General features: G+C 52.0%; 3 protein-coding genes across 3 annotated transcripts; 1 reads left to right on the top strand and 2 right to left on the bottom strand.

The window, feature by feature from the left end:
• Window positions 1-81: 81 nt before the first annotated feature.
• JCM6883_007507 (uncharacterized protein) lies at window positions 82-2,898 on the bottom strand (the record flags this gene model as incomplete). The annotated part of the gene is made up of 6 exons (XM_076628338.1): window positions 82-1,048; window positions 1,129-1,248; window positions 1,336-1,592; window positions 1,663-2,279; window positions 2,371-2,451; window positions 2,802-2,898. The coding sequence occupies 6 exons, from the start codon at window positions 2,896-2,898 to the stop codon at window positions 82-84; spliced, it is 2,139 nt and encodes a 712-aa protein (XP_076491739.1).
• Window positions 2,899-3,074: 176 nt separating this feature from the next.
• On the top strand, window positions 3,075-5,253 carry JCM6883_007506 (uncharacterized protein; the record flags this gene model as incomplete). The annotated part of the gene is made up of 3 exons (XM_076628337.1): window positions 3,075-3,782; window positions 3,848-4,139; window positions 4,211-5,253. The coding sequence occupies 3 exons, from the start codon at window positions 3,075-3,077 to the stop codon at window positions 5,251-5,253; spliced, it is 2,043 nt and encodes a 680-aa protein (XP_076491738.1).
• Window positions 5,254-6,934: 1,681 nt separating this feature from the next.
• JCM6883_007505 (uncharacterized protein) lies at window positions 6,935-12,492 on the bottom strand (the record flags this gene model as incomplete). The annotated part of the gene is made up of 7 exons (XM_076628336.1): window positions 6,935-8,104; window positions 8,161-8,711; window positions 8,781-8,844; window positions 8,917-11,532; window positions 11,596-12,306; window positions 12,373-12,416; window positions 12,480-12,492. The coding sequence occupies 7 exons, from the start codon at window positions 12,490-12,492 to the stop codon at window positions 6,935-6,937; spliced, it is 5,169 nt and encodes a 1,722-aa protein (XP_076491737.1).
• Between the last annotated feature and the right edge of the window lie 1,042 nt (window positions 12,493-13,534).

Below are 13,534 nucleotides of genomic sequence, written 5' to 3'. Positions count from 1 at the left end.
CTCGTTTCCTCCCTCTTCTATTACCCTCCAACTCCATACTGTATTCTACAATTATCATACCCCAATCCCTCCTCATCAATTCTAGGCTTCCTTCCCCTCGCCACCCGCATTCGCCGAAGTCGAAGTCGAAGGAGTTCCAGCTCCCTCCGCTCCCCCTCCTCCGCTACTCGCCTGCCTGTGTCCTCCTCTTCCTCGTCCTCTCCATTCCCCATTACTTCTACCTCTAGATCCTCCTCCTCCTCCTCCTCCACGTCCTCTTCCGCCTCGACCTCGTCCGGAGCCGGAGCCGGGAGTGCGTTCACTCGTTGGAGAAGAGACGGTCGTCGTCGCTTCTCCTCCATCTGCTCGGGGAGTGTCTTCGGAACCCTTGGGTACGGATTTTGCATCGGCGGAAGAGGAGTCTTGAGCGGCTGTAGAAGGAGCAGAGGGAGTAGAAGTGGAAGGAGGAGCGGAAGATTGTTGTTGTTGGAGGTTCGAACGAGAAGAGGGTCGGTTCTGATGACGAGGACCTGTAGGAGCAGTCGGAGTCGCATTCGCAGAAGTAGGGGATGGGGCAGAGGGAGGGGGAGGAGGAGTCGAAACACCGTTCGGAGGAGGAGCGGACGAGACTTCTTTCTTCGATGCTGCTGCGTTGGTGGGTTCGTTCGAAGCAGGAGGAGGAGGAGCAGGTTGAGTTTGTTGTTGTTGGAATCCAGGTGCACCAGGTCCTCGAGGTCCTCTTTGTTGGGATTGGTGATGATGGGGAGGAGCGGCGAATCCTCTGTTCTGAGAGAACTGGGAAGATTGAGGTCTTCCTCCTCCTCCTCCTGTCGCGTTCAATTGAGTACCTTGTTGTTGCTGTTGCTGTTGATGGGTAGGTCCAGTTGGAGCACGAGTAGGAGCAGCGATAGGAGCGGCAGAAGTCGACGAAGGGTTTGAAGCAGAAGAGGATGACGGAGGAGGTGCGGTTCGATAGGCGAAATTGAACCCTTGAGATTTCATCTCGCTTCCAATCCTTCCTTCTCGGATGTCCAATACTAAGCTACCGAACGCTGCATCAGGGAGATTCCTACATAGTGAGAAAGGAATTTTCAATTCGTCAGTTTTCCAATCGGAAATCCAGGCGAACCGGAAAATGGTCACACTCACCAGTTCCAACAGTTCTTCCAAGCGGTTTCTTCTGCAGCAGGACCACCTTGAACGGGTGCTTGAGAAGGAACTCGATTCGCGACTGCCAAAGCGTTCGCTAGGAGAGCTTTTTGATTATCGCTAATTTCGTACCATCCTCAATCTCTCGTCAGTCCCTCACATTCTATCATCAACAGAAAATCGAAACGGCGAATCGATGGGACTTACTCGACAACCCCTTCCACCTGGTTCTTTACCGCATCCCAAACTTCTCCAAACGCTTTCCTACTCGCCTCCAACTTGCTCTTAAACGTTTCCGGATCCCACGTCACCGAGAACTCGTTGTAACTGACTCCGTAACGGAAGTGGAGGCCGGCAGAGATGGTGAGATCTGCTTTGAGGACTAGGGATAATTGTGAGATTAAACCTTCTCGACCGGGCGATGCGTGGGTGATTAGGAGTCGAGTTTCGGTCGGATCGTATACCTACAACCACCACACGACTCCTTTGAGCTTCAAAACGGGAGAGAAGGAGGGAGGGGAGAGGGAGACGGACTTTTTGAGCAGTATCGACCAGTTCACCAATCTGTAACATTGTGGTCCACATCGTTCCCATTCCACCTGCGATCGTCGCATTCCCAGAACCGTTATCGAACAATTTGTGGGGTACGACGGCACCACCTAATCCGAACAATCTCAAACGAATTCCACCAATGTTTAAAACTCGAGTCGTTGCTTCGTCGAGAACGGTCAAGTTTGGGATCGAATACGAATACGTCGATGGAGAAGAAGAAGGAGGGTCGGAATTTGAGGGAGGAGCAGAAGTTGGTTCGACGGCACCAACAGAGAAAGAGGAGGAAGGATCAGAAGGAACTGAAATTGTCGAAGGAGCCGCAAGTCGAATCTTTTCGAGAATGTGAACGTCCTCGCACGCTCCCCAAACCGTGTAGACTGGAACGTTGAATTTGAGTTCGCCAGAGAGAAGTTTGGGGAATTCACTGAGAGGGAAATCGGAAGAATTCGAAGAGTTTTGGGAGGAGAGAAGTTGTCGTAGTTGAGAGGGGGAAGTCGAGGGGGATAAGAGTTGAGAACGGAATTGAGGAGAGATTAGGGAGGAGTATTGAATGAGGTGTTTGAGAGTTCGGTCAGAGATAGAGGGAAGCGAAGAAGGTTCTGTTGTGCGTCAAAACCGGAGTCAGTTCGAATGCGCTTTAAGCTTGGAGAGAGCAAAAGAGCTCGAGAGCTGATTCAGGATTGTTCGCACCGTAAAAGCCAAAGTCTCCAGAATGAATGATCGCAATAGCGTTGTGTTCTGCCGCGAGAGCGTTCAGAGTCGAAAAGGCACCTAGTCATCACGAAGGGGTCACAAAGTCAGCTCTTGTTGTACGCCAGCAATACCTTGGTGTTCATAAGTCTGCCTATCAGACTGGCAGGGTCCAGGAGAGGCAGGGAACGAGGGAAAGAGTATCGATGGATCCGATCGAGCAATACTCCGTCTCACGCCAATAACTCGAGTGTCCTTGACTTCGAGATGGAACAAGACACCTCTGATACCCTCCTAGCTAGTCCCCTGCTCCTCTCACGTCTGTCCTGAGTGAAGATGAGGTGGTTCCCCTCCCTTTGATCTCTCCCATCCCCTTCCTCCTCGATCGCCAGTCCCTCAATCCCGAGTGATACTTGAGCGTGTAGACATACCTCTAACATCGGCGACACAAAGGATCCTGCCTTGTTTCGTATTGATTACGTCGATTCGAGTCGAGTGTGTATTGATCGGTACAGAGGCGCTCGTCATTTCTTGCTTTCTTTCTAATCGAGTTTTGAACGGGTATCAAGACAGAGTCGGGAATGAAACGAAAAGGTGGGTCGTGAGAGAGTGAAAAGAAGGGAAGGAGGGGGAAGAGTTTCGGATCGACGAGGAGTTCATCTAACCCATTCACTCCATCGTCCTAGGTCGAGTGCTGAAGGTGTATGAGCTCTACCTTGCTACCACCACGATCGTCCACTCCATTCTTCCGACGTTCCACCTCGTTCGCTTCGGCAAGTTCGTTCAACTCTTCCAGCTCCTCTCTCTCCTCTCACGCCTCTACCGACAGCGACGATGATACCGAATCAGATCAAGACGACGAATCTGAATATTGGAGTTCAAGTGGAGCGAGTTCCAGTTCGTTTCGATTCGGTTCTCCTCAGTCAACGGCTCGTCGAAACCTTCCCCTCCCTCCCATCTCAAGTTCCTCCTCGAATCCGAAACTCCCGACTACTCAAGCTGTAGCTTCTTCAACGAGTTCAAGATCCGCTCTCAAATTATCCCTCTCCTACCTCCGAGCCCGCCAATCTCTCGTTTCAGAATCATACGATTCACTCGCTTCTTCCCTTCGAACTCTGTCCTCCCTCCTCCCTTCGAACTCTTCCTCCTGGGAATCGTCCATCGCAGTGTTCATTCCGATCCTCGAAAGGTTCTCGAGGGACTTGGACGCGGCGTTGAGGAAAGAAGGAACGGGGAGTAGGGAATATAGGAGAAAGACGATGGGGAAAGAAGATGCGAAAGCTTTGATTGCACTGAGACAGAAATGGACTAGATTACAAGGGAGCGGAGGAGGTGAAAGAGGGAAGGGCAAGGCGAAGGAGAAGGAGTCAGAGCTGGAGTGGATCGAATACGTGAGAGAAAAGGTTGCGAAAGTGAGTCCACATGTTTCGTCCAGAGTTGTTCAGGGGATCGCCCTGACGAGAAATCGACTTTCCAGAACCCTCCTCCAGCTTGTCTATCTGATCCAGATTATCAGACTCAAACGGCGGCGCTCTTGAACTCAGTCGAATCGATCCTCCTGCCTTCTTGTTCGATCCCTCGAATTTCACTCTCGAATCTCAGCCTGACTTCGACGCAGCTATCACACTGGACTGCGCTCAGAAACCTGGAGGAGGTCACAGAGTGGTATCTCAGCTTTTCAGCGCCGTCAAACCTTGAACCGGGCAATCGAGCGAGAACGATTCTCAAGGGGATCAAATCTTTAGACCTTTCTCGAAATTGCCTCACCTGTACGTCCGTCTTCCTGGTTCCTCACATTATCACCTACCAACTGCTGACCCTCGGCGGGCTTCGAACACAGCTTTCCCCTCCTTTCTCCCTCATCTTTTCCCTTCGCTCGAAACCCTCTCCCTATCACACAACCAATTCCACCATCTCCCCCCTTCAATCACTCTCTTCTCCCACCTCTCTCGACTCCGTACACACGGGAACCATCTAGTATCTTCCGAGAAAGCTTTATTACCACTTAAAGTGGATAAGAAGAAGGAATCGAAAGGAGGACAAAGGAGGAGGAAAGGTACTCAGGCGAACTCGAAGAGGATCATTGCATCTCTTCTGCATCGCCGTCCTCTCAGGTCCACATCGACTGAGACGACGATCAAGTCAGCGTCACTCTTCCGGACTTCAATCGAATTGCTCCTCTCCTCCCCTTCTCGAAACCTCGATACCGATCTCTCCCTCCTCCCGCCTCATCTCCTCGAGCTCCTCTCAAACTCTTATATCTGCGCTTCCTGCAAGGGGACGATCCTCTCTACTCCGGAGGATTCAGATCGATACGTAGAGGAACCGCTATATGAAAGGGTTCATCTCGTTTCACCCGGGATCTCACTACCTCGGTCGAAATCCACTTCAGCTCCTACAGATCCCGGGGGTCCACAGGAATACGAGGAGGATGAAGATGGGACGAAGAGAGGCAACGAATTAGCGAGTTTTGAACAACTCTTGTTGTTAACAATCTACAACCGCTACGATTCTCAACCGCCTCCGCCACTCTCTTCCAGACGCTCTCGAGACGGCGGCCCAGAACGGAGGCGGAGGAATAGAGGATTACCGACGATCGTCATTGGAGGCGGAGGAGGAATCGACCGCGAAGACGACGACGAGGGAGGGACGATAAAGAGTGACTCTGGAAACGAATGGAGGTTTTGCGTTGAATGTGCGAGGTGTCATTTAGGGGTGTCGAAAGGGGGAAAATGTAGATGTTTTGTTTGTAGAGAAGAAAGGCGAGTTAGAGGCGAGGAGACGGAAGGAGAGGGAGAAAAGGAGGAGGGAGAGGAAAGGGTGTTGAGATGGTTGAGACGTAGAGAACGGGTCAAGGAGACGAGGGGAGACGTCGACAGTTGAAACTTGAAACGGAGGTTTGGGCAGCTGACTGCGAGCGTCAAAGCTGGAAACACGGACTGTACTCCGCCCGAACGTGATCTCGGTCGTGGAATTTTTGACCATGTGAGTAGGTCAAGAAGAGGAGGGAAGAGCTTTGGGATCTACAACGATCGGACCAGGCTTTTTGGGATCTACAGAAGAGACGAGGGAATAATTCGGGTTCTTGGAGAATTCGAAGCATTTCCTGATCTCGGTACTTTCGTTCTACCGACCAGCTCTGGGCTTCGGTACTCCTTCTTCGAGAGCGAGAGAGGATGGAAGCAAGCTGCTAGCTGTTATCTTTCCTTCCCTCTATTCTCCTTGACGACGACGCAAGACGATGCCGCTAAAACGCAGGAAATCACTCCCTTCGGATCTTTCCTCCCTCACGTTGACCTCCACCCATCCAATACCAGCTCCGACTGCGACAGAAAAAGCGTCGAAGAGTGAACCTTATTCGTTCTTGACGATCGTGCTTGATGGATTTGCGAATGAACCTGTTCCTCTGTGGAGAGAACGAGGAAATGCAAGTCTCTTTGTGTCTCTCAGTCTCGCGAGCTCTGAAGCTGACTGTAAGGTCTCTGTAGCCGTGTCCACGCTTGGACGAAATCATCGGACGAGAAGGAAGAGCTCAACCGTCAACTCGACGTCGAAAATCTGCGGCAAGTATTGGAGAACAGCACAACTCTGAGACCTTTCGACAAGCTTCTCACACGAGAACACGATCGCACATCGAACAATGGAAGGTCCCGGGCGAGTGCGACTTATGGAACGGAATGACGGAGTTGTCGACTGTTGAAGCTGTGGGCTCCGAGCTCGTCAATCCCGCTCAAGCATCAGTGAGTTCCGTTTCGTCTCTCTTTGTCGCTATTCTCGCTGACATTCACACTTTACTAGAACGTCGTGTCGTCGTTCTACTACCGCTACCTCAAACGATTTGCTTCGGAGCAAAACCTCTCGAGAATTCTCGCAAAAGGACCTCGACCCAACACTTCCCCTGGTCGCTCTTTCTTCGTATCTCCCCGTCAGATCGATACACTCGAAGAGACCTATCGACCTCCACGACTTTCGCAGCCGGTTTCAGCCGATTCCGCTCCCGTTCCCACTACTCCCATCCCTTCGTTTTCGTTCCCTCTTGCTCTCCCCTGTCTCGTACCCTTACCAGCGTCTCCATATCTAGACGATCCGTCTCCCAATTGTCCCTCGGGCCCACCATCACTCTCATCCTCCCTATGCTCACTGGATTCTTCCGTTCTTTTGTCGTTTCCCCCGACTCCGATTTCTGTCAACTTCGCGGCTTCGATTCAGGTCGATATGGATGAGTTACTCAAGGGGGATGGGGAGACACTAGAGTAGTAAATCGAGTACTCGAACGTGGAGATGACTAGGTGGAGAGGAAACGAAGCTCGGGGAGGATGTTTCTTTCTGAGAGGTCCGATTGATTGTACGCGGCTTGGCTTACATTCCTCCTCATGTTCCACTGTCCCTGTTTTACTATCCTTGTACCTACTAAGGAATCTCTTGTGCCATTTTATCTCGAACAGACACTTTTGAACGATTACTCACAGCGGCCAATCTTAAGAGCGAGAGAGAAACGGTGTTCGTAAGATTGTACTTTTGCAGATTCGACCGACGAGAGAGAGAAGGAGAGAAGTGAGAGGAACTACACAACAAAGAGATCTTGAGACGTACAAGAAGCGCACCAAAGCAGATCATTAGATAAGGGAACTCTCCTCGCCCTACTTCCTCCACTACCGCTCACATTTCTTCCTCCTGGACTACCTCTCCCCATCTCGTCCTCCATACGTTGTTTCAAGAGACTGAGAGAAGCTTGTCGGACGTGTCGACTCGATGCTGAACGATGTCCTGTTGTTGGGGTCGAGGAAGAGGGAACGAAGGGTGATTCGAGAGAGGATGGAGGTGGTGGTGCGGGAGGGAAAGAACCGGGAGTGACACCGTCAATTTCGATTTCGGAGACGGGAGGGAGAGTCGAAGCGGTACGACGATGAGCGTGACCTCGAGAAGGAGGGGGACCACGAGTAGGAGTCGATTGAGCAGAAGGAGGGAGAGAGGAAGGTGTTCGAGGATTCGAAGCGGGGGAAGAGAAAGTCGAGGAGGGGGAGGGTTTCGCTCGTTCCTTGTCGAGAGCGTCTTGGAGCGATTCGATTTGACTCTTAAGGTCTCCGTTCGCTTTGAGCATCTTCACTCGAGTTTGTTCGCTGTGGAAGCATTCATCTTCGAGCGATCGGATTTGCGCTCGAGCCGAAGAGAGTTCGAGTTGTAAAGCGTCGGCGTTGTCGAGAGCTGAAGGTCCTCCAGTCGTCGTCGTTGGAGATGATCGAGCACTCGGTCGGTGTGAACCAGATTGTAGTTCTTCCAGTTCCTCCTGAGCTTGAGAATAGAGACTCCTCAATTCCTCGAGGGCGTTTTTCGCTTCGGCAGCTTCCTCCTGTTGCTCCTCAAGGGTACGTCGAAGACTCTCGACTTCGTTGACGTTACGCTCCAATTCAGCCTCGAGGGAAGCAGCCTCTTGAGTTGAGTGCGACGACGAGATCGTCCCATCAAGTGAAGCTCCTCCCGAACGGTAACGACCGATCTCCTCCTCGAGTCTGTTGACAGCGTTACGAAGCATGTCGACTTCGTTCGCTCGGTCTTGCTCCATGATCGCCTTGAGTTCTCGTTCGGTTTTGGAAGCTTGTCGAACGGCGTCCTTGAGTTTGACAGTACTTTCGCGAGCTCGTTCCGAAGCCGCGGCGGCTTCATGAGATCGATCGTTCTCCAAGGCCTCGAGAGCCGATTCTTTGTCCTTCAGCGTTCTCTTGAGAGTCGAAATCTAGAGCGAAAGATAAGATTAGAACAGCTTCTAAGGACGAAACAGATCAAACTCACCTGTTCCTCGAGTTCGCTCATTCGGGTCGAAGATTCAGAGAGACGTGTCGTGAGAGAATCGACCGTAGTTGATAGCTGTTGCTTCTCTTGTTCGAGGGAAGTTTTCGCAGCGACGGCCGTTCGAACCTGCTCGCGTTCCTCCTCGAACGCCTTCTCCAAGTCGAGACACTCCTCCTTCGTCGCATCCAACTCACTCATCGCGGCAGAGAGGGTAGTCGACGTTTCTTCGACTTCTCCTCGACACCTCGCGAGTTCTTCCTCAACCGAGAGTCGACTCTTCTCGACCTCCTCCATCTCGGATCGAAGCGTGTCGAGTTGTTGACGAATCGCTTGTTCCGATTCTTGTGCTTGAGTGAGAGAAGACGAGAGAGCAGCGGCTTGATCGGATCCGGTCGAGTGAGTATCGCTGAGGGTGGAAAGATTCGATCGGAGTTCTTCGACGGCCGAGGTGAGAGAAGCGTTCGTGGCTTGAAGAGCGTCGTGGGCGGTAGTGAGGCGCTGCACTTCGGCTTGAGCTGTAGCGAGTTGTTGTTCGAGCATCGAGACACGACCTATTCGATTTTGAGAAATCGTCAGTTAGTAGGTTCGCACCGTCTCCTGGCGGGAGCGAGACTACTAACCTTGAGCAGATGCTAGATCGGCATTCGCAAGTCTCAATTGTCCGTCGAGGATATCAGCTTTCGCCTAAGCTCACAGGCGAGGAGACACAGATCAGCTCGCGGAACAAACCGACACGTGAAATCCGAGCGAGCTTACCTTTGCTTTCGTGCAATCACTTTCGGCCGTCAATTTCGCCGCGAGAGTTTGTTCATGTTCGCCTTGCAACTTGACGAGTTCCGTCTTAATGTTCGACAACTCCGACCTGAGCCCTTCGACTGCTTCCGAGTGAGAACGTCTCGCTTCATCGAGGGCTTCTTCCAGGTCTCCAACTCTCGAGGCAGACTGAGCGGCTTTCGTCGTGACCGTTTCGAGAGAGAATTCGAGTTCCTTCTCCTTCGTTTCCCTCGACGCCGCTTCACCTTCCAACCTAGAGATTTCGAGTTCTCGTTCGTCCAAATCTTTCTCAGCGGCCGTGAGAGACTGTTGGAGGGAAGTTGCTCGAGATTCCGATGCGGCGAGGATATCCTTGAAGACCGATAAGTCGCGTTCGAGATCGGTAACCGAGGAAGATTTCGGAGGGGAAGTCGATTCAGCGGCTCGTTTCGCTGCTTCGGCGGATTCCAATTCGACTCGAAGAGAATACTCGACTTCTTTGAGTTGTGTGAGCTCCTCCTCGACCGCTGCGAGTTGCCCTTCTTGATCCCGAAGAGTTTTCTCCAATTGTTCTACTTTCTCGTTCGAAGCTGTTGTCGACGAACTGATTTCTTGGTGTCGAGTACGGAGAGCGTCGAGTTCGGAGAGGTGGGATGTTGCTTCAGAGGTCACTCTTGCGGTTTCCTCCTTAGCGGAAGCGAGTTCCGACTCGAGGGCACTCACTCGGGAGAGCAGAGCGTTGTAATCGGTACTTTGAGTCGAGGACGATGCTTCGAGACTTGCATGGGCTTGTTCCGCGTTTTTCAATTCGGTTCGAGCTTGAGTCAAGTCTTGCTCGGTCGAAGAGAGTTGCTCCTTGATCAAATCTACCTCCTCTCGAGCTTGAGTCAAGTCCGATTGAGCTTGTTCGAGTTCTTCCCGAGACGTAGACAACTCTGATCGAACGACCGAGAGTTCCTCCTTGATCGAATCGACCTCTGAACGCAAGTGATCCCGTTCGTCTGAGATTGTTCGGTTTGAAGTTTCGAGTTCTGTCATGTTCGATTTGACGGTTTCGAGTTCCTTGTCTTGAGCGGCCTTGATCGATTCGAGTTCGGCAACGGTTCTAGCGAGAGCCTCTGCTCGAGTTGAGGAAGAAGACGACGAATCGGTCAACGACGAGAGGGTAGATTCGAGCGAGTTGATCGTGGCGAGATGAGCGGCGATATCTCGTTCGAAACCTTGTCGAACCTCGATATTCGATCCAGCCTCATCGCGGGAGGAGACGAGTTCGGCGTGAACGGAGGCGAGTTCTTGACGTGCTGAAGAGAGAGATTCCTCGAGGGAAGCGACGGAAGATTCGAGGGATTGGATCGTGGAGAGGTGTGAGGCGGAACCAGATTCGAGGTTTTCGATCGTAGAGACGTGAGAGGAGATGATCGTTTCGAGGTCCTGAATCGTCGAAAGGTAGGCAGCTGAATCGGTCTCGAGTTTACGGTTTGCGGCTAGGGTAGAATCGTGATCTTGTCTTGTAAAGGTGAGAGACCCTTCGAGGTTTGAGATGGTTCGTTCGAGATCTTTGACAGTTTCACGAAGATCTGAAGCCTCCTCCTCGAGTTGTTGCCAGTTTTCGTCTTTTTGTCGGAAAGACGTTCGGAGGACCTCGGCGTCTTCCTCGAGATCTCTAACGACGGCATCCCTCTGCTCGAACGCTGACCTCGACTCCTGTAACTGCAACTCCAACGCTCTGATCGCCCCGTCCTTCTCGTCGACCGCTGTTCGTTGTTGATAAACTTCTTTCTCTGCCTCCTCCAGTCTCTGATTCGCCCCCTCTAACTCTGAACTGACGGTCTCCAACTCTGCCTTAACTTCCTCCAATTCTGTTGATGCCTTCTCCGAGTCCTCCACCGACCTTTCGCTCAACTCGCTTCGAACTTTTTCCAATTCCTCCTCGACTTCCCTTGTCCTCTTTTGCAAGTTCCCTTTCTCATCCATCCATTCCGACTTTTCATTCGTCAAATCGACGACTTTACCCCTAACCTCCTCGAGCGACCTCATCAACTCTCCATTCTCATCTTGCAACTCGTCCCTTCTCGTCGTCGCCTCTTTCGCCGTTTTCTCGACTTCCTCCAACTGTCCCTTCAACGTTTTCACTTTCCTCTCTGCCTCTTCCGCCTGATCTGAAGCCGCTTTCCAGTCCGCTTGCAAAGAACTCACGAATTGAGTCAATTCGGCGATTTCTTCTTGCGCGTCCGGAGCTTCTCCATTCTCGTTTTGTTCAGATCGATACCGTAACATTTCGAGTTCCCCCTTCGCGGCGGAATGTGCAGTCGTCAAGGTCGTGAGTTCTTGTCGAGCAGATTCGTAGGATTGTTGTGCTTCGGAGAGGGAGGATTCGATTTTGGATTTTTCGGAAGAGAGGTCGGAGAGAGAATTGCGAAGTTTCGAGAGTTCGAGTTCGAGTGAATCGATGTGGTCGGATTGGAGACGGAGTCGTTCTTCGTTAGAGGTTGAGGTTGAGGAGGTGGAGGTTTGGGCTTCAGAGAGACGGGAGGAAAGATCTGTGAGTTCGTCTTCTTGTTCGGCGATTCGAGCGTGAGCATCTTTGAGAGCGTGTCGAGCGATATCGACTCCTCGTTCCTACATGTCATTTCGGGTAAGCTGGCGCAGAAGAGAGTTCGAACGAGAGGCAGAGAAACTCACGAGGTTTGCTATCCGTTCTGCATCCTTTTCTCTTTCTTCCTCGATCCTTCTCAGCTCCTCCTCCAACTCATCAGCCCTTCTCTGCGCTTCCTCGTCAGCCTGAGATATTCCATTGTCCTCAATCTGGTGTTCGAGTTCCTGCACCTTATTCGAAAGTGAAGCTTTTTCCGCAATCAACAACGAAATCGTTTGTTGTTGACTCTGAAGGATCCCGGCCTGACTCGTCGTAGGTGAAGAAGGGTTCGGAGGAGAGACGACAACTCCAGTCGAGTTTGAATGTGAGGGAGAAGCGGGAGTTTTCGGTCGGAAAGCGTTTCGAGACGAGGAAGGAGATGGAGCGGAATAGCTATCGGAGGGGAAAGGAGGATGAGGATGAGGCGGGGGAGGGGTAGCTACTGCGAGTCTTCGAGGTGGAGGAGGAACACCGGGAGGTAAGGGTTCAAATTGTGAGGGTCGAATTGTCGAATCGTAGAGAGCGGGAGAATGGGTAGTCGATCGGGAAGGGGGACAATGGAGAGAAGGTAAGGGGACATTCGGGTAATCTCCACGAGTCGAAGCTGGACTACCGGGGATGCTCGTTGTGTCGCTAGTTGGAGGAGGGGGATGAGGGGAAATCGAACGGAAAGAAGAGGATGGAGTTTGAGATTCTGATTGTTGTTGAGCGAGCGACGCGGCGGCTTTGAGAGTTTTCGCGGCTTGGAATTTGCGCAACTGGTGCAAACGATTGGCGTGAGTCGCCTCGTCTAGCGTCTGAGTTCTGCGGTGATTGCCTCCCACCTTCTCTCGCGCGCGAGCTGCTTTCGCCGCTCGTTCTTGTAGAGCTACATCGGGATCATCTGAGTGTGAGTAGACGTAATGCGTGACAGTCGAACGAGCGGACTCACCGGAATCATCCATTTCTGTCAAGAAAGGAGATCTTTGGAGAGAGAGGTGGAGAGGATGAGCTAGAGTTGAATGGAATGATCAGCCCGCGTACGGATGGGACCGAGAATGACTTGCGTCTCACCAGAACTTGACGGCTAGAAAGGTATCGATAGTGGTGAGTGAGGAAGAGAGAGGTTCGCGAGGGAGAGAAGACGATGAAGGCTCGTTGCCAAGAAGCTCTCACCGATCTCCACGCCAACAACACCATCTAAGTTTGATAGCCTCTCTCTATGTGATTAGTCCCCCTTTGTCCTTTTACCCACCTCTCTCTCTCCTGGTCTACCTTGAAGTTGACTCGGTGTTTTTACCCTCTCGACTCTGCTCGAAAATGAAAATTTGAACAAGTTTGTCTTTCAATTTCTGGCCCTCTCTGCTCGTCTCTCGGGTCGTCGGATCGAGAGAGTATCGTAGAGAACGTCACCGAGAGCGCAACACGTTGCAATGATTCAATTGTGACACCCTGTGACAGGGGTCGGGGTGCTCGCAAGTCACAAGCAAATGGGAGGAGGGAACTAGCAAAATCCAGAATAGGTTTGGGGATGTTCAACAGCAACAGAGTTCGTCTATCAACGTTCGAAGGGGGGGGGTCAGTTTGTCAGTCAGTTTGTCGAATCAATGAGACACCTATCGCCAACTCACCGCTCTCGCCCGAGTCCGAAACTCAACCACTCTCCCTCGGCTCGATTGCTGAATCAGGTAGTGGAATCGGCGGTCAGTGACGGGACCCGAAGAGGGAGATCCTTGAGAAACGGGAAAGAACTAACTCAGAGTTGAGGCAGAGAAGGGAATCTCGCAAATGGTCGAAAGTAACGAGTCTGCGATCCAGCTCCTGTTGACGATGCAATACGGAAGTGTCCGGAGAAAGGGAGAGAGGGAGAGAGGGAGAGAGGGAGAGGTCAGTGCCGTGCTCTCGTCCAATCGAAATAGAGAGGACGAGTGCAAGAAACTCACGATGAGCGAGCTTGAAGTTGTTGAAGCACCTCCCGACTGCGATCCAGGAGACATGGGGGACTGT

This window comes from Sporobolomyces salmoneus (assembly GCF_050403485.1).
Source record: "Sporobolomyces salmoneus JCM6883 DNA, S_salmoneus_JCM6883_v1_ctg1, whole genome shotgun sequence".
Lineage (NCBI taxonomy): Eukaryota > Fungi > Basidiomycota > Microbotryomycetes > Sporidiobolales > Sporidiobolaceae > Sporobolomyces > Sporobolomyces salmoneus.
Note: the sequence above shows the minus strand (reverse complement) of the source record. Positions and strands in the feature narration are given on the sequence as shown.